The sequence below is a fragment of the Chelonoidis abingdonii genome, chromosome 9, assembly GCF_003597395.2.
Source record: "Chelonoidis abingdonii isolate Lonesome George chromosome 9, CheloAbing_2.0, whole genome shotgun sequence".
Taxonomy (NCBI): Eukaryota; Metazoa; Chordata; order Testudines; family Testudinidae; genus Chelonoidis; species Chelonoidis abingdonii.
In genome coordinates this window covers 40,253,061-40,275,641 of record NC_133777.1, presented here as the reverse complement: position 1 = coordinate 40,275,641, position 22,581 = coordinate 40,253,061, and the positions used below count along the sequence as shown (strand labels likewise).

The following is a 22,581-nucleotide window of genomic DNA, read 5'->3' as shown; positions in this document are numbered from 1 at the left end:
AGCTTAAGGAGTAACTTGACTGCAGTTTGTGACGTGCTGGCAAGACCCATCAGCATTTTCCTCAGCAGTTCAGGATCCATTCCTGCAGACCGAAAGGAAAGACAAACCGTGCAGTACAAAAAACGTTGAAAGATGGCGTCAAATGTGGACGGAAGCACAGGGACTGCTGGTATGCGAAGTGATGCATTGTAGGGCATTGGCACAAGACCAAGAATGCCCCACCCACTCTTGCCCCCTTCCCACAAGCCACAGCGCCAGAATGGGAAGAGGTGCTCTGTGGGATAGTTGCCCATAATGCAGTGCTCCCAATGCCACTGCAATTGCTGCAAATGTAGCCATGCTAGTGCGCTTGCAGCTGACAGTGTGAACACATGGCAGCGCTTTCCCTGCTGCAGTCTCTGAGGGCTGGTTTAACTCACAGCACTCTACATCTGCAAGTGTAGCCAAGCCCCGTGTCTCCTGCCGACATAGCACAGTGTGGACACCACTTTAAGTCAATATAACTTACATCGCTTACATTACTTCCCTATTTCCACCTTTAGCTTACAGTCGCTGATCTGGTCAGAATGTGCCATAGATTTGTATACATCACAGGTGTCTGCCAAAGCCATCATTCTGCGCAGATCACTGAAGCAGTCCAATTTATTGCCGTTTTCGACGTGCTCTTCCCAGGGACTCATTTTTTAGTGTTTTTAGGTGCTGGTCTAATATCTTGAGCATTTTTTGGTTTTGCCTACTTCGCTGCACAATGCTGATTTATTTCCTGAGCGGCCTCCACTCTCTGTACTGAATGGGACAGGAGTTCTGTGGAAAGAAATAGTAGGTGATCATGTAATTAAAAACCATCATAATGCATAAGCACAAAGGGTCCCAATTAAGTTTGCATGAGGAAAGGGGAGTCTGGCATTTTCTAACCTTTAACTTTACAACCACAGTAGTTTTATTTCTACATATGTTTTTCATACTTAGACTCCTAGCTAAAAAAAGAAAAGAGATAGAAGCAAATTCTGCTGTATATAGCTGTGACCCCCTGTCTGTCCTATAGAATTGAACCCTACACTTCTAACACTGCAGCACAGACCTGGAGCACTTGAGCTAAAGGATTGATTACAGCAGCTATTGTCCTTGGTGAACTAGCCACTTGAGAAGGGTGTGTTGCATACTGAAACAATGAGTTACATCCACACTAGTAACCCTGTTTTTCAGAGAGCATAGTTGAGCACTTGGATTTGGCAGGGTTTTTCTGGGAGTCAATCTAGCTCAAAATTTGGCCTCTTCCTAGCTTGTGTTATCTCTCAGTTGGGTAGAAGGGCTTGCTCAATAGCAAGATTTGTAAGAAGTTCACAATTATTACGACCACCTGGAAAAGGGAAGACTCAAACTTATAATTTGATGTTTTTTTTAATACCACACAGTTAGCTCTCAGCTGCAGGGTACTTGACAATATAGGTGGATGATCCATTGTGCCTTTGTTTGGTCCAGAGCAGTTGGGTGTGGCAAGCTGAAGTAAGGTGCCAGGGAAGTGCCAATAGAATGTTTGTGGGTTTTGGCAGCAAACCAGGAACAATGTGTACTGAGGAAAACACATATTGTAAATGAAGATACTTTCCCAGATCATAACATCTTCCTGGCCCCAGGACTATCTCTTTACCAAATTTCAAAGACCTGCTGTAAGCCAAATTATTATAATGGAAATGACTGGCAACCTAATGATAGAATTCATAACTACTCTTTACATAAAAAACCCTACATTAAAAGAACATTAACGTTGCAAAGTCAAGGATTCAACAGTTAAGAAATGCCAGAATGAAAGACACTGGTGCACTTACCTGCACCTGATTCAGTCCCTGAGCAGCATCCATCCTGTGCACTGAATGAGACAGAGCTAGTGTGGAAAAAATAGTATGTGCTGATGTAATTAGAGACTGTATCATAATGCAGACACGTAAGGGAGCCAAACTAAAATCATATGGTTAAACTAACACTGTCATTTCCTGATTTTTGAGTGCTTGATTTTGCAACCTTAACATTCATTTAACACAGTTTTGTATATAATTTCCTAAATTATTTTAAGAAGTAAACTGAAAAACAAATTCCATCATACAGAAATTCAGGGCTTATCGTTTAGATCCACTGCACAGGTCTCTGCCTTTTGAGCTAATGGGGTAACTCAGTGGTTCTCAAACTTTTGTACTGGTGACCCCTTTCACACAGCAAGCCTCTGAGTGTGCCCTCCTCTTATGAATTAAAAACTCTCTTTTTTTATATTTAACACTATTATAAACGCTAGAGTGAAGCATGGTTTGGGGTGGAGGCTGACAGCTCACGACCGCTCATGTAATAATCCTGTGACCCCCTGGGGGGCACAACCCCCAGTTTGAGAACCCCTGCGGTAACTAGTAGCAGCAGCAGACTATTGTTCTCTATGTAGACCAGTACTACAGAGGGTTTCACAACTAGTTTCTGACAGAAAAGGAGTGTTGCTTCATTTACCTTATTTGTTCAAGCCCAGTTATGAGAGGAGTTTGCTCCAGTGGATTAGGTATTGAATGATAATCGAGACGACCTCTATCCCAAACATGCTTTTTCTGTTAGTGCTTTACAGAATTGCCGTTAATATTCTTAGGCAAGTAAATATTATCTACCTCAGTTGATTTATTCACACTAGTTTGAACAAGTGCATCAGAACCAGAAGCTTTCTTTTGTGCCTATTGAATTAAATCTTGCACAATTGTAATAAAAATGTATCATCCTAGGCTCAGATCTTCTAATCCACTATCCCAATGGCAGTAATTGTAATTAAAAACTAACATTTTACTTGTCTATTAAAAAAAGTTACTTGCTAAGGGCAAACAGACTTTTATATTTTCAAGACTGATTTAATTAGTTATATAAAACTATGTGAAGTATAGTAAGAGTATGGCTACATTAGAAATTTCAAAGCGCTGCCCCAGCAGCGCTTTGAAGTGTGAGTGTAGTCAGAGCCGCAGCGCTGGGAGACAGCTCTCCCAGCGCTGCTTGTAAACCACATCCCTTATGGGTGTAGTGTGCAGCGCTGCCGCCCTGATTACACTGACACTTTACAGCGCTGCATCTTGCAGCGCTCAGGGGGGTGTTTTTTCACACCCCTGAGCGCGAAAGTTGCAGCGCTGTAAAGTGCCAATGTAGCCAAGCCCTAAGAATGAGAAACTTTTGTGTGTCGCTGTAGCTAACCCTTGTTTTCAACTATCCAACTTATAACAGGGAGTAGTGGTGCAAAGCATCAGTGTCCTCTAGGCTCCTCTCTGAAGAGCAAAGTTGAAATTCTCTTCCTTCCTTCCAGATTACTTTAGGAGATCCCAAGTAGATGGCTTGGTCTGTTCTAACTAATTCAGGTTAGGCAGGGAAGACAGCTGTTTTTGATTAGCTTCACCATGTTGAGTGAGGATCCTGCCTACCCACTCCTGAGGAGTATGCATCCCAGGGCCCCATCAGCTGTAATTCGGGATCTTGGATCTGGAAATTGAACCCTCAAGTGCCACTAGGGAAGGATGGTAAAATTGTTGATGATACAGAAAAGGCAGAAATGTTCAGTAAATATTTCTGTTCTTGTGACAAAGTTCCTCCTCTACCTTGGTGGGTTCTGTGCTTCTTGGTGGATTTGCTCACCTCAGATATCTTCCCCTCTGGTGGAACCCACAGTCTGGGTCAGCTTCTCCTGTGTTGGATCAGGAGTTGGGAGGTTTGGGGGGGAACCTGGCCCACCCTCTACTCCGGGTTCCAGCCCAGGGCCCTGTGGATCGCAGCTGTCTATAGTGCCTCCTGTAACAGCTGCATGACAGCTACAACTCCCTGGGCTACTTCCCCATGGCCTCCTCCAAACANNNACCTTCTTTATCCTCACTACAGGACCTTCCTCCTGGTGTCTGATAACGCTTGTACTCCTCAGTCCTCCAGCAGCACACCCTCTCACTCTCAGCTCCTTGCACCTCTTGCTTCCAGCTCCTCACACACGCACCACAAACTGAAGCGAGCTCCCTTTTAAACCCAAGTGCCCTGATTAGCCTGCCTTGATTGATTCTAGCTGCTTCTTGATTGGCTGCAGGTGTTCTAATCAGCTTGTCTGCCTTAATTGTTTCCAGAAAGTTCCTGATTGTTCTGGAACCTTCCCTGTTACCTTACCCAGGGAAAGGGGACCTACTTAACCTGGGGCTAATATATCTGCTTTCTATCACTCTCCTGTAACCATCTGGCCTGATTCTGTCACAGTTCTGTATTTGGAAAAAGCACAATGCCATATTCTAGCAGTAACTGCAGAGGTTGTTAAACAGCGACTGCTTAAGACATACATTTTAAAATCAGCTTGAATCCAGAAGTTTTAAAAGAATTGACCAAGGAGCCCTCTGAACCATTGATATTGATTTTTAACAAATCTTGGACACTGAGGAAGTTCCATCAGACTGGAAAAAAGCTAATGCTGTGCCAATATTTAAAAAAGGGTAAATAGTGACCCAGATAAGTAGGCCAGTGGGCCTGATGTCAGTCCCAGATAAAACCATGGAAGGTTTGATACAAGACTTAGTTAATAAAGAATTGTCATATGGTTAATCCTATTTAATAGATTTGTATAAAAAATACATCTTGTTAAACAAACTTGACATTGGTTTGCAATGAGGTTGATAAAGGTGTTATTGACATGATATAACTACACCTACCTATGTAAGATGTTTGACTTACTACCACATGACATCTTGATTAAAATATTATCACTGATCAAAATCAATGTAGCCCACATTAAATAGATTTAAGTGTCCAACTAACAGGTCCCCAAAAGTAATGTAAAGGGGGAGTTATTAACAAATAGGGGCAGTGAGGTTCTATAAGAATCTGTTCTTGGCTCAATGGTATTCAATATGATTATCACTGATCTGGGAGGAAATATAAAATCATTATTGGTGAAGTCTGCAGATCACACAAAACTTGGTGGAGTGGCAAATAATGAAGGGGACAGATCAGTTATACGGTACAATCTAGACTGCATGGTAAAATGGGCTCACTTGAATAACATGCATTAATACAGTTATATGCAAAGTCATATGTCTAGGACTCAAAAACATAGGTCACAGGACAGGGGACTGTACCCTAGAAAGCAGAAACTCTTAAAAGGATCAGGGGTCCTGATAGAATCTGACTGAACATTATCTCCCATGATGTGATGGCAAAGAAGGCTAAAATAATCCTCAGGTAGATAAACAGGGTACTATTGGTTAGGAGCAGGAAGATGGTGTTACCACTTGTGATGATGGTGTATATAAACCCTGCATCAACTGCGAAGGGGTTAACTAAAGCCTGAGAGGTCTGTTTGCCCTCCCCCTGTTATTATACCTGGAGGATGTGTCAGGCTCAGGGAGGAGTTGGAGTTCAGAGCAGGTGGGAGGAGGAGACCCAGGAGCGAGGTGGTCTGGAATGCCCTCTCTGTGGAAAGGGTCTGCTAGAAGCCAGGCAGAGGGAGAACTGTGGGAAAGCTACAGGAGTGCAGCTAGCTCCTGAGGTAGGCCATGGGAAAAGGGCAAGGCCAGGGAGGCAGCCCTTTGGCTCAGCGTTCAGTAGAAGAGCAGAGAACTAGAAATGGACCAAAAGCTCAAGTCTGAGGTGTGCAGAAGTTACTTAGTTTGTATTTTTGTCTGGTTTTTGAGTTCTGGCGGGAAGCTCCGGGGGAAGCCCTGCAAGCTACTGCTTTGGAAGAAAAATAAGGCAAAAGAGAAGCCTGAGGTGGGTGGAAGATGTGTTGATTGACAGTATTCTGACAGACATTCTTTGTTTGGGACATCAGTGAAAGAGACCGAGCCATATGGTCACAGCTACAGTAGTTGGTGACCAGGGATTGGCGGAATCACTAGAGCTGGGTTCTTTTGTTAGTGTTACAGAGCATGGCTGGTGCTGCACAGTTGTTAATGCTGCTAATGCTGCTATTGGAGCTCCGGTGTTAGCTGATCTCACAAGGAGTGCAGTATGTTGACTCAGCAGACCCTGAGATTATTCAGAAAGACAGACCACAGGCTCAGTTTGCTGGCAAAGGTGCTCAGCCAGGTTTATTGTCTGCAAAGCATGGTACTAGTGTCCTGTCCAATGAGTTATGGGGACACTACCACATGTACGCCCCAGGGCTCTGGCTGTGGCTGGGAGCCCCAGGGCCTTTAAATCACCCCCGAGCTACCAGCTGCAGAGGTGGCTGGGAGCCCCAGGGCTCAGGGGTGCTTTAAAGTGCCCAAGACTCTGGCTGTTACCACAGCATAGCTCTGGGCCCTTTAAATTGCCGACAGAGCCCTGCCGCTGCTACCCTGGGGCTCTGGCAGCCAGGCTTGGACGGCAATTTAAAGGGTCTCACTGCCTGAGCCCTAGGGTAGCAGCGGCAGGGCTCCTGTGGGGATTTAAAGGGCCAGGGGCTCTGGCTGCTGCAGGGAGCCCCAGGCCCTCCAAAGCGCCACCCAAGCCCTGCTGCTGAAGCCCCGGGGTAGTGGCAGCAGGGCTCCCGTGGGGCTGCCGCCGGGAGCCCTGGGCCCTTTAAATCGCCAGCCTGGGGAAGATGGTCCGGTCTGGTCCAAGGTACCAGACCAGCTTACTTTCATCTCTGCCCTTATACCTTGTACCTGCTAGTTTGAACAAAACATCCTCATTCATTATCCTGTCATTACCCTCCTTATCTTATGAGGGGTCAGTGTGTTCCTGTGCTACCTCTTGGGAATTTGTTTACATGGTTACTTGAGAACTCTTGAGTGTTTTTGTACTGTCCTCACCGGTCAGGAATGTGCTTGGTTAGCCAATAGCTGGTGTGTTACTATTCTGCCAAAGCCAGGCCTAACTCTGGTTCATAGACTTTGGTTCACACTGTTATGTTTAGGGCTCCAGCAAGGCCACTAGATTCAATAAGCAAAAGTCAGGATCTGAGTCAGGCTGGGATCAGAGACCAGAGATGAGAGGTAGTACCAGACTGGAATAAGGAGGCAGGAATTGGGGTCAGAGTCAGACCGTACTTGAAGAGCCAAGATCAGAGGTAATACCAGGCTGGAGTCAGGAGGCAAGAGTCAGGCTGGGATCAGAGACCAGAGATCAGGACACAGGGTGAGGTCTGGTGTTGCAGCAGACCAGAAGTCTATGTGATTGCCCAAAAAACTTTCTGGGCCACCCTGGTGGGTTAAATAGGGTGCTTGACTAATCAGAGGACCTCAGGGTACTGTTGTCACTCTAGGTCCCTTTGGCAGTATGTCCTACAGCACCTACTCCCCACAGTGCTTCCTGGTTACATGGTGGCACTGTGGGAATATCCGCTATCCCAAGGTCTCAGAATTCTAGTCCGTTGATCCTGGCAATGAGAGCCTGGAAGGAGAGGACCTATAATGTGAGCTGGCCAGAGGGCCAACTCATCATCATTCCACATCCCTGACACCCAGAGGAGGACAGTGGGGCAGAGCTGCTGAACTGCCATCTCATGCTATGAGGGGGTGGTGAGACAACAGTAAGACCCTGCATATGGCACATATGGGATCATGCTTGGAACACTGCATGCAGGTCCCATGTCCATATTTGAGAAATTGGAAGGGGTTCAGAAAAGTGCTATAGTACTTATCTGAAGTTTGGAAAACCTCCCTCCCAGTGAGAGGCTTAAGACGCTTTGCCTATTAAGTTTCTCCAAGAGATGATTAAGGGGAAGATATCTGATACTAAAGGGATCTTTAATCTAGCAGAAAAAGGCAGGACAAGACCCAATGGCTGGGAGCTGAAGCCAAACAAATTCAGACTGGAAATAAGGCAGCAAGGGGAATTAACTATTGGAGCAACTAACCGAGGGATGTGATGGGTTCTCCGTCACTTGGAGTTGCTCATTCTAGATTGGATGCCTTTCTAAAAGGTCCAGTTTTATCCACTATTTTATTGACCTCTTCAAACAACTCTAATGTAGTGAAAAGGCATGATTTTCCTTTACACAAGTCATGCTGGTCTGAGTCCCTGTCATATTACAAACAGCTAGGTACTTTATCATTCTATCTTCAATTATAATTTCAACCTATATGCTAATTTTTAAAGCCCTTCAGAGCTCAAGTGGCAGTGCTGAAGTGAAACGATGAAGCATGTTGTGAAGCTTCATCGTTGAAGCATGTCCTTCCAAACTGTGTTATTCATTTAGCAAATGGTCACAACTAGTTATTTCTCTCTCTTTGGTGGAATCCTAGACGAAGAAGCCCTGCTGCCAGCTCCTCAGAATATCTCTATCCTGTCCACCAACATGAAGCACTTCCTGACGTGGAGTCCAGTGACCGTCCCTGGAGAAACTGTGAGATACTCCGTTGAGTTTCAGGGGTAACTCACCTGTTTTTAATCCCCTGTCTGGATGCTAGTAAGACAAAAGCCCTGGATCCCCTGCACATGGCATACATAGGTCTATGCCAGGGGTAGGCAACCTATGGCACGGGTGCCGAAGAAGGCACGCAAGTTGATTTTCAGTGGCACTCACACACCCAGGTCCTGGCCACTGGTTCAGGGGGCTCTGCATTTTAATTTAATTATAAATGAAGCTTCTAAAACATTTAAAAAACCTTATTTACTTTACATACAACAATAGTTTAGTTATATATTATAGACTTATAGAAAGAGACCCTCTACAAACATTTAAATGTATTACTTGCACGCGACACCTTAAATCAGAGTGAATAAATGAAAACTTGGCACAGCACTTCTGAAAGGTTGCCGACCCCTGGTCTATGCACACTGATGCGGGAGAAATGTGATAGTCCCAGCAATAATCATGCAGAAGTGAGAAAATTGTCGTTGGCCTCATGAGAGCCTGCCTGCAGCCCAGGCCTTTATCATTAATTGTGTGTTTTTGGATCACAGCAGTGCCCACTATGGGGTAGGTGTTTTCCATACCACTGTGGAGACAAAGTCTCTGCCCCAAAGAGCTCACAATCTAGGAAGACAGGCAACAGACAAAGCTTGGGAGGGAACAGAGAAACAAACAAGTGAATTTTTTTCCTGGACAGTAGATTATTTTGGGAAATATATAGGAGGGTTCTGAAGAAACAAAAGTCAGTAGAATATTCAGTCACCTTGCTAAAAAGAATCTGTAATGCTAAAAATATCTGCATAGTAACTGCGGCTGCATCACTGAGTTCATTCACTCCAGCTTTCTCATTCACTCCAAGAAGGGGTTTTCTCAAACAACTTCATACATCTCTCTCACAGATACACTGAAGCATAAGGGAGGCTGAGATACACTCATATTGCTGCCATCCACTCCCATTAAGCCAGCTTCAGGGCAGTCTCAGATTGTGTGGTAGGTGGGGTTGGGCATCTGATTCCATCTGAGTTTGTCTGCACTTGAATTTTTAGTTTAACAAATATTAATTCATAATATTGTGAATTCTATTGTAGACAGGGCACAAACATTTGTTCCTAGTTGTGTTTTTAACCCTAAGCTGCATGACTAGTTACAAACATAAGAGTGGTGATAGTGGGTAAGACCAATGTCCAACTAGCCCAGTATCCTGTCTTCCTACAGTGGCCAATGCCAGATGCTTCAAAGGGAATGAACAGAACCAGGCAATCAACAAGTAATAAATTCCCCCTGGGCAGAGCCCAGCACATGGCCTGCGAGCCATTTAAACTCCACTTAAGTTCTCAAATGTGCCTTGTGCTTGTGGCTGTATGCTCTCCCTCTGCAAATGGTGGATGTCATCTTACATGCACTTCTGGTAGCAAAGAAGAAAAACCTGGAGTAGATTTCTGTACCCAGGTGAAGCTGATTCTGGGTAGAATCCTTAAAGGATATGGGATGGTTAAGGGGAGGGGATAGAGGTGTGTTATTTTATCCTGTGTTGCCTTTCTTTGCTTTCCCCAGGGAGTATGAAAGAGATTATGCCAATGAGATCTGGATACCCATCAGCGAGTGTTCGCTCATCATTGTGACTCAGTGCAATGTCACAGAGGACATCTCTGCCACTGTGGCCTATAACCTACGCGTGCGGGCAAACCTAGGTTCCTGGAGTTCAGAGTGGAGCACACTAAAAGTTCTCTTCAATCGCATAACGAGTAAGTTCTCTGCCTCCTCCTGACAGTTCCATCACCACCTGGGATAAGCAACATAAAATGTGCTCATTTAAAAAAAAAATGTTTTCATTGATGTTGAAACAGCAGATCAATTAACACTGTAAGTACAGCGAGTAAATAGTAAGTTGCAGTTCTGTTAGTGAGTATTTGCATATTAATATCTCATTACTCATGCATAACAAAATAGATACTTTTTATTTACTAGTGATTACTTCAATTCACTTTTAATTCTTAAAATCAGTTCATGTCAATAAATGTTATTTTAAAATTAAATTCCTTAAAAAGTAATAATCTTAGAATCATAGAAATGTAGGACGGGATGGAACCTCGACAGGTCATCTTGTCCTACCCCTTTCACTGATACAGCCCTAGACCATCTCTGACAGGTGTTTGTCAAACCTGTTCTTAAAAACCCTTACTGTCAGGAAGTTTTACCTAATGTCCAGCCTAAATCTCTCTTGCTGCTATTTTCACCCATTATTTCTTGTCCTGTTCTCAGTGTTAAGGAGAACAGTTTATCACCCTTCGCTTTGTAACATATGACATAAGTCATATGTACTTGACTTACGTCCACCCTCAGTCTTCTCTTCTCCAGACTACCCAAACCCAATTTTTTCAATCTTTCCTTGTAGATCATGTTTTCTAGACCTTTCATCTTTTTTTTTTGTGGGAGTGGGGGAGATTGTTTTTTTGTTTTGTTTTGCTCTCCTCTGGACTTCCTGCAATTTGTTCACATCTTTCCCAAAGTGCGGTGCCAAGAACTGGACACAGTACTCCAGCTGAGGCCTTATTGGTGCTGAGTAGAGTGGAAGAATTACTTCTCATATTTTTTTTCACTATACTCCTGCTAATACATCCCAGAATGATGTCCATTTTATTTGCAACAGTATTACATTGTTGGCACTTGTTTAGTTTGTGATCCACTGTAATCCCTGATCCTTCTTTGCAATACTCCTTCCTAGGCAGTCGTTTCCTATTTTGTATTTGTGCAATTGATTATTCCTCCTATGTGTATGTGACGGGGTGTACCATGCTGAAGGCCTTGCGGTCCTACCTCACCATGCCCTAGGAAAGGAGCAGTGAAGGTGGGTTCACCAGGCCTGCCTAGAGAGGCTGCAGGGAAGCAACTAATCAGAGCCCAGCAGGCTCAGTTAAAAGGAGCTTCAGTGGCTGAGCAGGTCATTGCTATTGTAGACCAGAAGGATGAAGGAGTGGAAGGCTGTAAGACTCCACAGCAAAGAAACTGGGGAGAAACCCTACTCCAGGAGGGATAGGACTGGAAGCTCTCCACGCACAGAGGCCTGGGAGAAAGAACCCTGACAAAAAGGGGACAGAGACTGTTACAAGCTCTCCAGGCAAGGAGGCCTGAGAGAGACCCTGCTCAGACAGAAAACGCAAGAAAGTGATGGGACAGAGTGGGAAGCAGCCCAGGGAATGCAGCAGTAGGAACTAGTAAAGAAAGCAGCACGTGGCTGCTACTTGTAGGGTCTCTGGGTTGGGACCCAGAGTAGTGGAGGGGACTGGCTCTCCCCACTGGTGAAATGGCCAAAGCCCTGAGAAGGGCACAAGTTTCCTTTTGGAGCCTGAGAAAGAGACTAGAATTTAAACAGGCCCAGAGACAGGGCTGAAGACCTCAGAAAAGGCCAACCATTTGTTGGACTGTTACCCTGGCAGGAGTTCCTTCATACATTTAGACTATGTGTGGCTTAGCTGGAGAGTAATTGCCAACAGGGGGCACTGTGAGCAGAGAAAGAGTGCAGGTTCACACCCAGCTGACAGGAGGCACTCACAAGAGGTGAGTGGCCCTCGTTATGGTGTAGTACTTTGCATTTGTCCTTATTGAATTTCATCTTATTTATCAACTTATTTATTAATATTAACACGTAGCCAGACGTTACTGGTGGCTCACCTCAGGCCCAGGCTCCAATTGGACCATGTCACACTGGGTCTAGGTTGCACACTTCTGTGGCAGCACCTTGTTCCTCAGATTCTCGTCTTTCATTTTAAAGAAAAGTATTTCTCCAGCACTTCCAGTTGTGGAGAACTCTTTGTGCATGTGATCTGATTGCACCCTGTGCACATTGCTGCATCTGAACACTGCTATGCTGGCTGCGCATGGAGTATGGCAATGAATTCCAACAAGTCCCTTTCTCTACACGTATTTGACCTGTTGTGGGGAGGGGATGATGGGCCAGATTCTCAGCTATGGCCAAACAACACAGGGTGCAAGTTGCAGGGAATGTGCGTGTGCAAAGGCAACTCAAAGGTCATCTCTGCACTGCCCCGATACTACCCTTAGCAACCCTCGACATAACTTAAATGTGTATGTTCAGTATTTACCAGTAGGAAGTCCAAACTTTGTTCCTATAACACTGCAAACATGGAAGGCTTAATTCCAGATCTGTAACAAGCCTTGATTATCACAATAGCCATGAAACAAGAGTCATTTACAGCAGTGCTACCCACAAAACTGCAAGAATAAAAATCAACTAGAGTATGCAGGAAACAGACTGCCTGATTTCCAGCCACAATCCCCACACCTCAATGGGACCTGCAGGGTTCAGCACTTTGGAAAATCAGGCCAATAGAAACCAATGTCAGAGAAAGCAGTTTCAAAGTGTGTGTCCTGGGCCTTTGGACAGAGTTATCACTCCTTGTCCAGAAGAACCAGTCTGGTCTGGTTTCTTAGCACCCTCTGCCCTACCTGGTTGTTATTGCTTGGATGGAGCCTTCAGCCAAACAGTTCCTTCCCCACACAGTAAACATTTCAAGTTTGTGCAGCTCAGCTATTGCTAAATGCCTCAACCTGATAGAATAAAATCCACCCTGGCCCAAGGGGCTGCTGCTATCTTTAGAAACAAAGCAGGGTAGAGAGGGAGGAAGATTAAGGGAAACCACCTCAGTGCAGCAATTGGCTACCAATGCAGCTCAAGGGGAGTCACAAAAGGGAGCATTTCCAGCCTCTCTCTCAGTCTGGGAAGGGGGGTTTCAGGGTTGCCTTTGGTGGTGGTAATAGTGCTGCTTCTGTGTTAACAGCTTTCCTCACCCCACCCATGATGGAAGTCTCTGCAGACGGGTATCACTTACTGGTGAAGCTGGAAGACCTGGGGCCAGCCTTTCAATTCCACGTATTCTATTGGAGGAAGGGCCAGGAAAGTTGGGTGAGTTTTGCCCTTGCTCTCAGGTGAGACTGGAGAGTACTGTATGGCTTAGAATGAAAGCACATGGGCTATTTTTCCCTCTGCTCTCTCTAGTCCCCTGCTATAGCATGTAGCAGCTACAATTATAAGCTTATTATGGTGTATGTAACTGGAAAGGAAGTCCCTGTCCAAGGCAGCTGCCATTTTATGTTCACTTCTCATGCAGTAAGTCACAGGGCAAGTCTCTATGTTTAAGCACATTGCAGAATTACAATTAAAATAACCACAGAGTCAAAATGTAGAGTAGGGTTCTGTGGCCTGCGGGTAGGGTTCTGTGGCCTGCTTTGTGCAGGAGGTCAGACTAGATGTTCATGTTGGTCCCTTCTGACCTATGAGTCTATGAGTCTATGTCTGCCCTTCTGCCAGGTCTGATTGACCTGCCCCTTGCCTGGGCAGGCCGTGGTTCATAGATTCCCAGGCTGGAAAAAACATTGTTTTCATCTATAGTGATCTCCTGCATAACACAGAGAAGTGCCCCAAAATAATTCCTAGAGCAGATCTCTTTAGAAAAACATCTAAACCTGATTTGAAAATTATCAGTGATGGAGAATCCACCAAGATCCTTGGTAAGTTGTTCCAATGGTTAATTACCCTCATTATAAAACTTATGCCTTTTTTTTCCAGTCCTAATTTGTCTAGCTTCATCTTCCTCCAGCCATTGGGTTGTATTATATTTTTCTCTGCTAGATTGAAGGGCCCATTATTAAATATTACTAAACAGAAACTTAAACTCTTTCAAAGCAGCAAAGAGTCCTGTGGCACCTTATAGACTTCCACTACATGCATCCGATGAAGTGGGTATTCACCCACGAAAGCTCATGCTCCAAAACGTCTGTTAGTCTATAAGGTGCCACAGGACTTTGCTGCTTTTACAGCTCCAGACTAACACGGCTACCCCTCTGATACTTAAACTCTTTCAAGTCACTCCTTAATCTTCTCTTTAAGCTAAGTAGATAGAGCTGCTTGAGTCTATCACTATAAGGCATTTTTTCTAATCTTCTGATCATTCTCGTGGCTTTTCTCTGAATCCTCTTCAATTTATCAACATCCTTCTTGATTTGTGAATGCCAGAGCTGGATGCATATTCCAGCAGCGGTCATGCCAGAGCCAAACACAGAAGTAAAATAACCTCTCTAGTTCTACTCCAGATTCTCCTGTTCATGCATCTCAGGATTGCATTAGCTCTTTTGGCTACAGTGTCACGCTGGGAGCTCATATTCAGCTGACTATCCAAAATCACCCTCAAATCTCTTTCAGAGTCACTGCTTTCCAGGGTAGCGTCCCCCCATCTTGTACATGTGGCCGACATACTGTGTTCCTAGATGTATACATTTATATTAAAACATATCTTGTTTGCTTGTGTCTAGCTTACCGAATGATCCAGATTGCTCTGAATTAGTGACTTGTCCTCCTCATTATTTACCACTCTGCCAATTTTTGTCTCATCTATAAACTTCATCAGTAATGACTTTGTTTTCTTCCAGGTCACTGATAAAGTTGTTGGCTAATGTAGGGCCACGGACTGATCCCTGCAGGACCCCGCTGGAAACACACCCACTTAGATGCAGACTTTAAGGCCAGAAGGGACCATTATGATCATCTAGTCCAGTGGTTTTCAAACTTTTTTTCTGGTGACCTAGTTGAAGAAAATTGTTGATGCCCATGACCCAATGGAGCTGTGGATGAAGGATTCGGGGTGTGGGAGGGGCCCAGGGTTGGGGCAGAGGGTTGGGGTGCTGGCTCTGGGGGGGCCAGGATTGAGGGGTTCAGGGTATGGGAGGAGGCTCAGGGCTGGGGCAGGGGTGTGGGGTGCGGGAGGGGGTCAGGGCTCTGGGGTGGGGTCAGGAATGAGGGATTTGGGCTGCAGGAAGGGGCTCAGGTTTGAAGGAGGCTCAGGGCTGGAGCAGGGGATTGGGGCACAGGGTTGGGGCACAAGCTTACATCCGGCAGTTCCCAGTCAGTGGTGCAGTTGTGGTGCAGAGGTAGGCTTCCTGCCTGTCCTGGCACTGCGGACCGCGCTGCACCCTGGAAACAGCCAGCAGCTGGTCTGGCTCCTAGGCAGAGGTGCGCAAGTGGCTGCGTGTGCCTCTCACCCACAGGCACCATCCGCACCCAGCTCCCATTGGCTAGGAACCAGCCAATGGGAGTGTGGAGCCGGTGCTTGGGGTGGGGGCAGCACGCAGAGTCCCCTGGCCCCGCTGTCTAGGAGCCAGACTTGCTGCTGGCCACTTCCGGGGTGCAGCGTGGTGTCAGAACAGGTAGGAACTAGCCTGCCTTACCTGGGCAGCACCATGCTGGGACTTTTAACGAACCAGTCGGCAGTGCTGACCAGAGCTGCCGCGACCCAGTGCCCTTACATTCTGCGACCCAGTACTGGCTCGCGACCCACAGTTTGAAAACCACTGATTTAGTCTGACCTCCTGCCCATTGCAGGTCACAGAACCTCACTAACCCACTCCTGTGATAGACCCCAACCTCTGGCTGAACTACTGAAGTCCTCAAATCATGGTTTGAAGATTTCAAGTTACAGAGAAACCGCTCTTTACTTTAGTTTACTCTTGCCCATCTACAACTGTATCAAACCTGTGTCTGAGCCACTGAAGTTCTCAAATCATGGTTTAAAGACATCAAGGTGGAGAGAATCTTCCAGCAAGTGACCTGGGCCCCATGCTGCAGAGGAAGGCAAAAAACCATTCCCTCAGTAAACTTTTCAAGCTCAGTCTGAAAACAAGTTACATTTTTTCCCCCCACTGCTCCCCTTGTAAGGCTGTTCCAGAACTTCACTCCTCTAAATGGCTAAAAACCTTGTAATTTCAAGACTAAACTTTTTCATCGCCAGTTCATATCCATTTGTTCTTGTGCCAACGTTGGCCCTGAATTCCTCTCCCTCTGTTCTATTTACAGCCTTCATTTAGTTAGGCTAAACAAACCAAGATCCTTAAGTCTCCTCTTGTAAAGTAGGTACTCCATTCCTCTGATCATTCTAATAACCTTCTCTTACCTCTTGCAGTCTGAATTCATCTTTCTTAAACATGGGAGGTCAGAACTGTGCACAGTATTCCAGATGAGGTCTCACCAGTGCCTTGTATAATGGCAGTAACACTTCCCTATCTCCTTACCAACCTCCTTTTACTGCACATCACTGATTCATCTCCAGAGCAGGCCTCTCCTGTGCATTGAATGATGCAGGGGTCCTGTGGAAAAAATATTATATTGAAGATTGTGGCTTTGTCTACATGGTGGGGGTTTAAACCAATTTAATCCCTTGCAAACCTACGTGTGGATGTACTGACTTTGGTTTACATCAGACTTATTTCAATTTATCTTAAATTAATTAGGATTCATTTAAGCAAATGTACCTGATTTAAACAGGAATAAAACCAACCCCACAGGAGTTTGAACCAGTTTAACGACGTTGATTTTAAAAACCCAATTTAAATTAAACCAAAGCAACTTTCCCATGTAAATAAAACATAATGCATTCACACAAGTGGGCAGGACTGAGGTTGCATGGGCAACTCTAAGTCTGGCACTTCCTAACTTCTGACTTTGCAATCTTAATAACCTTCTTTCAAACACAATGTTTTATGAATAACTTCCCACCAGCACTCTCAGCTATCTCCGTGACACCACTGATTTCCTGAGGAAACTACAATACATTGGTCACCTCCCAGAAAACACCATCCTAGCCACCATGGATGTAGAGGCTCTCTACACAAACATCTCACACACAGATGGAATACAAGCTGTCAGGAACAGTATCCCTTGATGATGCCAAGCACAACTGGCCGCTGAGCTCTGTGCCTTTATACTCACACACAACTATTTCAAGGTTTGATGACAATATATATCTCCAGATCAGTGGACACTGCTATGGCACCCGCATGGCCCACAATACGCCAATATTTTTATGGCTGACCTGGAACAACGCTTCCTCAGCTCTCGTCCACTCACGCCCCTTCTCTACCTACGCTACATTGATGACATCTTTCATCATCTGGACCCATGGGAAGGAGACTCTAGAAAAATTCCACCACGATTTCAACAACTTCCACCCCACCATCAACCTCAGCCTGGACCAATCTACACAGGAGGTCCACTTTCTAGACACCACGGTGCAAATAAGTGATGGTCACATTAACACCACCTTATATCGAAAACTACCGACCGCTATGTTACCTTCATGCCTCCAGCTTCCATCCCGGCACATCCACCACGATCCATTGTCTACAGCCAAGCACTGAGGTACAACCGCATCTGCTCTAACCCCTCAGACAGAGACCTGGTGATGGTGTGGAAGAAAAAGAAAAAAACACTACCCCCCCCCCCCCCCCCCCCAAAATCTCCACCAAGCATTCTCAAAACTACAATACCCGCACGAGGAAATAAGGAAAACAGATCAACAGAGCCAGACGTGTACCCAGAAGCCTCCTACTGCAAGACAAACCCAAGAAAGAAACCAATAGGACTCCACTGGCCATCACATACAGCCCCCAGCTAAAACCCCTCCAACGCATCATCAGGGATCTACAACCCATCCTGGACAATGACCCACACTTTTCACAGGTCTTGGGTGACAGGCCAATCCTGCCCACAGACAACCTGCCAACCTGAAACGTATTCTCACCAGCAACTGCACACCGTACCATAGTAACTCTAGCTCAGGAACCAATCCATGCAACAAACCTCGATGCCAACTCTGCCCACATATCTACACCAGCGACACCATCACAGGACCTAACCAGATCATCCATACCATCACTGGTTCATTCACCTGCACGTCCACCAATGTAATATACGCCATCATATTGCCCAGCAATGCCCCTCTGCTATGTACATCGGCCAAACTGGACAGTCTCATACGGAAAAGGATAAATGGACACAAATCAGATACCAGAATGGCAATATACAAAAACCTGTAGCGAGAGCACTTCAAACCTCCCTGGCCACACGTATAGCAGACCTTAAGGTGGCCATCCTGCACCAAAAAAACTTCAGGATCAGACTTCAAAGAGAAACTGCTGAGCTTCAGTTCATCTGCAAATTTGACACCATCAGCTCTGGACTAAACAAAGACTGTGAATGGCTTGCCAATTACAGAACCAGTTTCTCCTCCCTTGGTTTTCACACCTCTACTGCTAGAACAGGGCCTACCTCCCTGACTGAACTAACCTCGTTATCTCTAACTTGCTTGCTAGCATATATATACCTGCCCCTGGAAATTTCCACTACCTGCGTCTGACAAAGTGGGTATTCACCCACGAAAGCTCACGCTCCTAAACGTCTGTTAGTCTATAAGGTGCCACAGGATTCTCTGCTGCTTTTACAGATCCAGACTAACACAGCTACCCCTTTGATAGGTTTAAAATGATAAAATAAAAAACAATCTTATGTTAAATTATAAAACTCCCCCCCCCAATGCAACATGAGCAGGCTGTGAGCCATACAGCTTAGCACTGATAGGTACTACTTGAGCTGAAGGATTACTTATGTTAACTGGTAGCAGGAGAAGCCTCATATCTGCTATGGCCCAGACACTAGAGGATGATGTGTAACTCACTGAAACAACATTTTACATACACGTCTCCCCGGATATAACGCTGTCCTTGGGAGCCAAAAAAATCTTACTGCGTTATATGTGAAACTGTGTTATACTGAACTTGCTTTGATCCACTGGAGTGCGCAACCCCTACCCCCGCCCCCCGGAGCACTGCTTTACCGCGTTATATCCGAATTCGTGTTATATCGGGTGGCGTCATATCAAGGTAGTGGTGTATGCAGGAGTTCTGCATTTTACAGACAGAATACGCGAGCACATAATTTGGCATAGTCATTCTCAGAGACAGTGTAGCTAAATGGCTGAGACATACATCTGTTATATTAGAAGCCTGGGTTCTGTTCACAGCGCTATCAGAAATGAGGTTGTGCCCCAGGTTAACTAGTGCTTTGCTAAAACATGTGAAGGCTAATATTTGTCTTTCTCTTAGAATGGGAATATGTGAGGACTTATAATAAGGGCTATGTATTACAGAGAAGTATTAATGACATTTGTAGAGGAGATGTGACTAGACCACAAAGTGTCCTGGCTCCCAGCCCAATGCACCTTCCCTTAGAGAAAGGTATTTTGAAGGGGAGGAGGTTCTGATTTTCTCGTGTTCTGTTTGTAAATCTGTGCAGATTGAATGTATATGACACAAGAGGCTCAGCAGGGCCCGCTGGGAGCATGCATGTTGCATCTGGAATATTCACAGAATTAAAAGCAACTAGCAAACTGTGTGTTTATACAGTTTCCTCTACTGGCTGGCACACAGGAGATAACAACCCACTATTGCTATTAGTTAGCAGAGTCCCTCCTGTAGGTTAAATAATAGCAGTGTGCTGTGGGTTCACATCCATTCAGTGGTTCATTACCATTGCAAATGATGGAATTCCTTATGGTTTTTTTAAATGAAAAACTAATGAATTTCCAGGCAAAAGAAATATGTTAAGCCTCCCTCTCAGCCTGTCAGCAGTGTGATGAATGTGTGACAAAAACCTGAAATGAAGGACACAACTGAAAATGGAATGCTGTAGGCTCCTTCCCTTAGCGGAAACAACCTCTCTCTAAACTCTGTTGCAATTCTGCAGCTAGGATGTAAATAAAGTAAGGGAATCCCAAAACTGTGGAGTGGAGGGGACTTTAGTCCAGAGTAGGGGGGCAGAGTAGAGGTTTGTCTGCCATTGCACTATCTCCCCACCCTCATTCATTCCTTCTCTCCCCTGTACCTCTCAGTTCACCATGTGTGAGAGCTTCTTCCTCTCACCCACAGGCCCTGGCCAATGAGTTCTCACACATTTAATGGACGGGGCAGGGGCGTGGCATTCGAGCAGGAGCATGGGGTCACAGAGTTCTTCCTGTCTTCCCCCGCACCCGGGGGCACCTGCCTAGGGCTCTAAGCCCCATGGCCTCCCCTCCCTTCCCCCTACACACGGAGATGCCTTCACAACCTCCTGACACAGGCACTCGCTCCAATCAGGCCTCTGTTTGCCCTTGGTTTATAGTGGCTTTCATCCCATCCCTTCTACCCCGGTGGCTGTCCAGTCTCACTCTGCTGCGCTGTTTCCCACCCCCTAACCTCCCGCTCCATTTTCCCTTTCTATCTCTTGGCTTCTCAGTTCCCACTCCCTTCTCCCCATTCCTCTCTGGCTCCCCCAGCCCTTTCTTCTCACAGCCTGCAATCAGGCCAGCATTGACCACAACCCCCTGCTCTCACTGGGCCCTGGACTCTGACGTTCTTGTCATTGCCTCTGGCAGGTGCACAAGAAGACTGTGAAGGAGATCAGCTCGGTGGTGCATCTGGACACCATGGAGGCAGGAGCTGAGTACTGTGTGAAAGCCCAGACCTACGTAGAGGCCATCAACAGGAGCAGCAACTTCAGCCAGATGCAGTGTGTTCGTGGGCCAGGTGATGATCAGATTTCCTCACCAGTAGTGTCAGAGGAAGCACAGTGCAGCGACTCTCTATGCAGCTGCCCAGTCTGCCAGCATCTCTCCTCTTCACTTCTGCCTGCTGTCTCTTGCCCCTTGGGGTGGGGTAGGGTGGGGGAAATCACTCCTGTGCTGGCAGGGTAGTTTTTGATTCTTTTGGACCTCATGGCTCCCATTGAGGTCAGTGAGAAGGACAGGCCCTGCATTGCTGGCAGGATCTGTAATTATGTCGCTTGCCCTCAAAGGCTCTCTGCTGAAGTCCTCCTTCCTTCCTTTGTCTCTAGATGGTGCCAGATCTACATGGATGACGACTGCCATGGTGTCCTTCGTGGGATTTGTTGTAGGTGTCTTGGCCCTGCCTTTCCTTGCCTGGAAAATGAGTCAAATCTTCCAGTATTCCTGCTGTCCAGTTATCGTCCTACCAGACACCCTGGTAATTTCTTTGTCTTCCTTGTTATTGCTGGGATGCTGTATATTTATAGGGAGGAAGAGACTGAGCGAATGAGTGGATGTTTCTCCTTCCAAGTGGAGCTGAAATCCAGAGGGGAATCATTGGCACATTTTCAAACACAGCTGCCTGAAGCTAAGAGCCTAAACCTCAATTTAGGCACGTCAGCAAGTGCCTAGTTTTTAGGGCATCTGAGCACTGACTCAAACTGCAGGGTCTCAGCAGCTCTCCGAATGAGACCACTTGTTTAAGCTCCTACCTATGGACATGGGTGGCCAGCATAGAGCCTCTGCGTTAGAAGTGTTGGCGTTTTGCTTTCCTAAGTGGAGTCCTGAAATGAGAGATGACAGCCAGGCATCCTGAGCATGCTCCCCTCCCTGTTGGGCCAATAGGAAGGGGTTCAGCCTCCAGGAGACCCTGGTCTGCTGTAGTGTCATCCAGAGGGCTACAGCCATGGAGGGCCCGATGCAGCAAAATCAAACAGTGTTATGTATTCAAGGGAGTATGAAAGTATTTCAAAGCCAAACAATCCTTCCAGCGTGAAGGAGAAGGCTATCTCCCTGCACACCTATTCCCACCCTGCATTCTCAGAAGGCCAGTCATCCCCAAGCTCCTACCCCGCCCCATGTGACTGTCCCCACAAACTCCTGTTGGGGTTGCCCCCTTTCTCCTCCTGTTTTGACGCTCCCCTTTTGAGAGTGCCTCATCCCTTCCCTCCATCCTTGCTGCATGGCTGGGTAATGAGCTGCAGGTTCCGTGTGCTGGAGGCACGTGCAGCATAGCCCTGGCCTGCACTTTTCTGGCTACCCTGGGCTCTGCACTAATACCAGCAGCAACCGGAGCTGGGCTGCACAGGGCCATGTCCTGCCAGGGAAAGACTACTGGGCTGGAAAGAGTGCTAACGAACTGGGCAGGTTTGCAGATATCATGCGTGTAGGGTTACCAACTTTCTAACTGCACAAAACCAAACACCCCTGCCCCCCCCTTCAATGAGGCTCTGCCCCTACCCCACCCCTTCTCTAAAGTCCCACTCCCACTCACTCCATCCCCCCCCCTCTGTTGCTCGCTTGCCCCCCAACCCTCAAACTTCATACTGGAAGTCTGCTCACAGGGCAGAGCTTGGGTGTGGAATGTGATAAATTCTATGCAGCTCCCAGCTTCTGCCCTTGGGGCAGGGAGTTTGTTTATAAACAGAGACAGGGTGAGTAAGAGCAGCAGAGAATCCTGTGGCACCTTATAGACTAACAGACGTTTTGGAGCATGAGCTTTCGTGGGTGAATACCCACTTCGTCAGACGCAGGTAGTGGAAATTTCCAGGGGCAGGTATATATATGCTAGCAAGCAAGCTAGAGATAACGAGGTTAGTTCAGTCAGGGAGGGTG

At 46.2% G+C, this 22,581-nt stretch overlaps 1 protein-coding gene across 1 annotated transcript in view; it reads left to right on the top strand.

Annotated features, from left to right (window-relative positions):
• The first annotated feature begins 8,215 nt into the window (after window positions 1-8,215).
• IL20RB (interleukin 20 receptor subunit beta) overlaps window positions 8,216-22,581 on the top strand; it is an 18,941-nt gene continuing 4,575 nt past the window's right edge. The window contains exons 1-5 of the mRNA XM_032794679.2: window positions 8,216-8,337; window positions 9,875-10,065; window positions 13,120-13,244; window positions 20,578-20,728; window positions 21,036-21,184. Coding sequence (XP_032650570.1) covers window positions 8,264-8,337; window positions 9,875-10,065; window positions 13,120-13,244; window positions 20,578-20,728; window positions 21,036-21,184 — 690 coding nt within the window. The 5' untranslated portion in view covers window positions 8,216-8,263. The remainder of the gene's footprint in view (window positions 8,338-9,874; window positions 10,066-13,119; window positions 13,245-20,577; window positions 20,729-21,035; window positions 21,185-22,581) is intronic.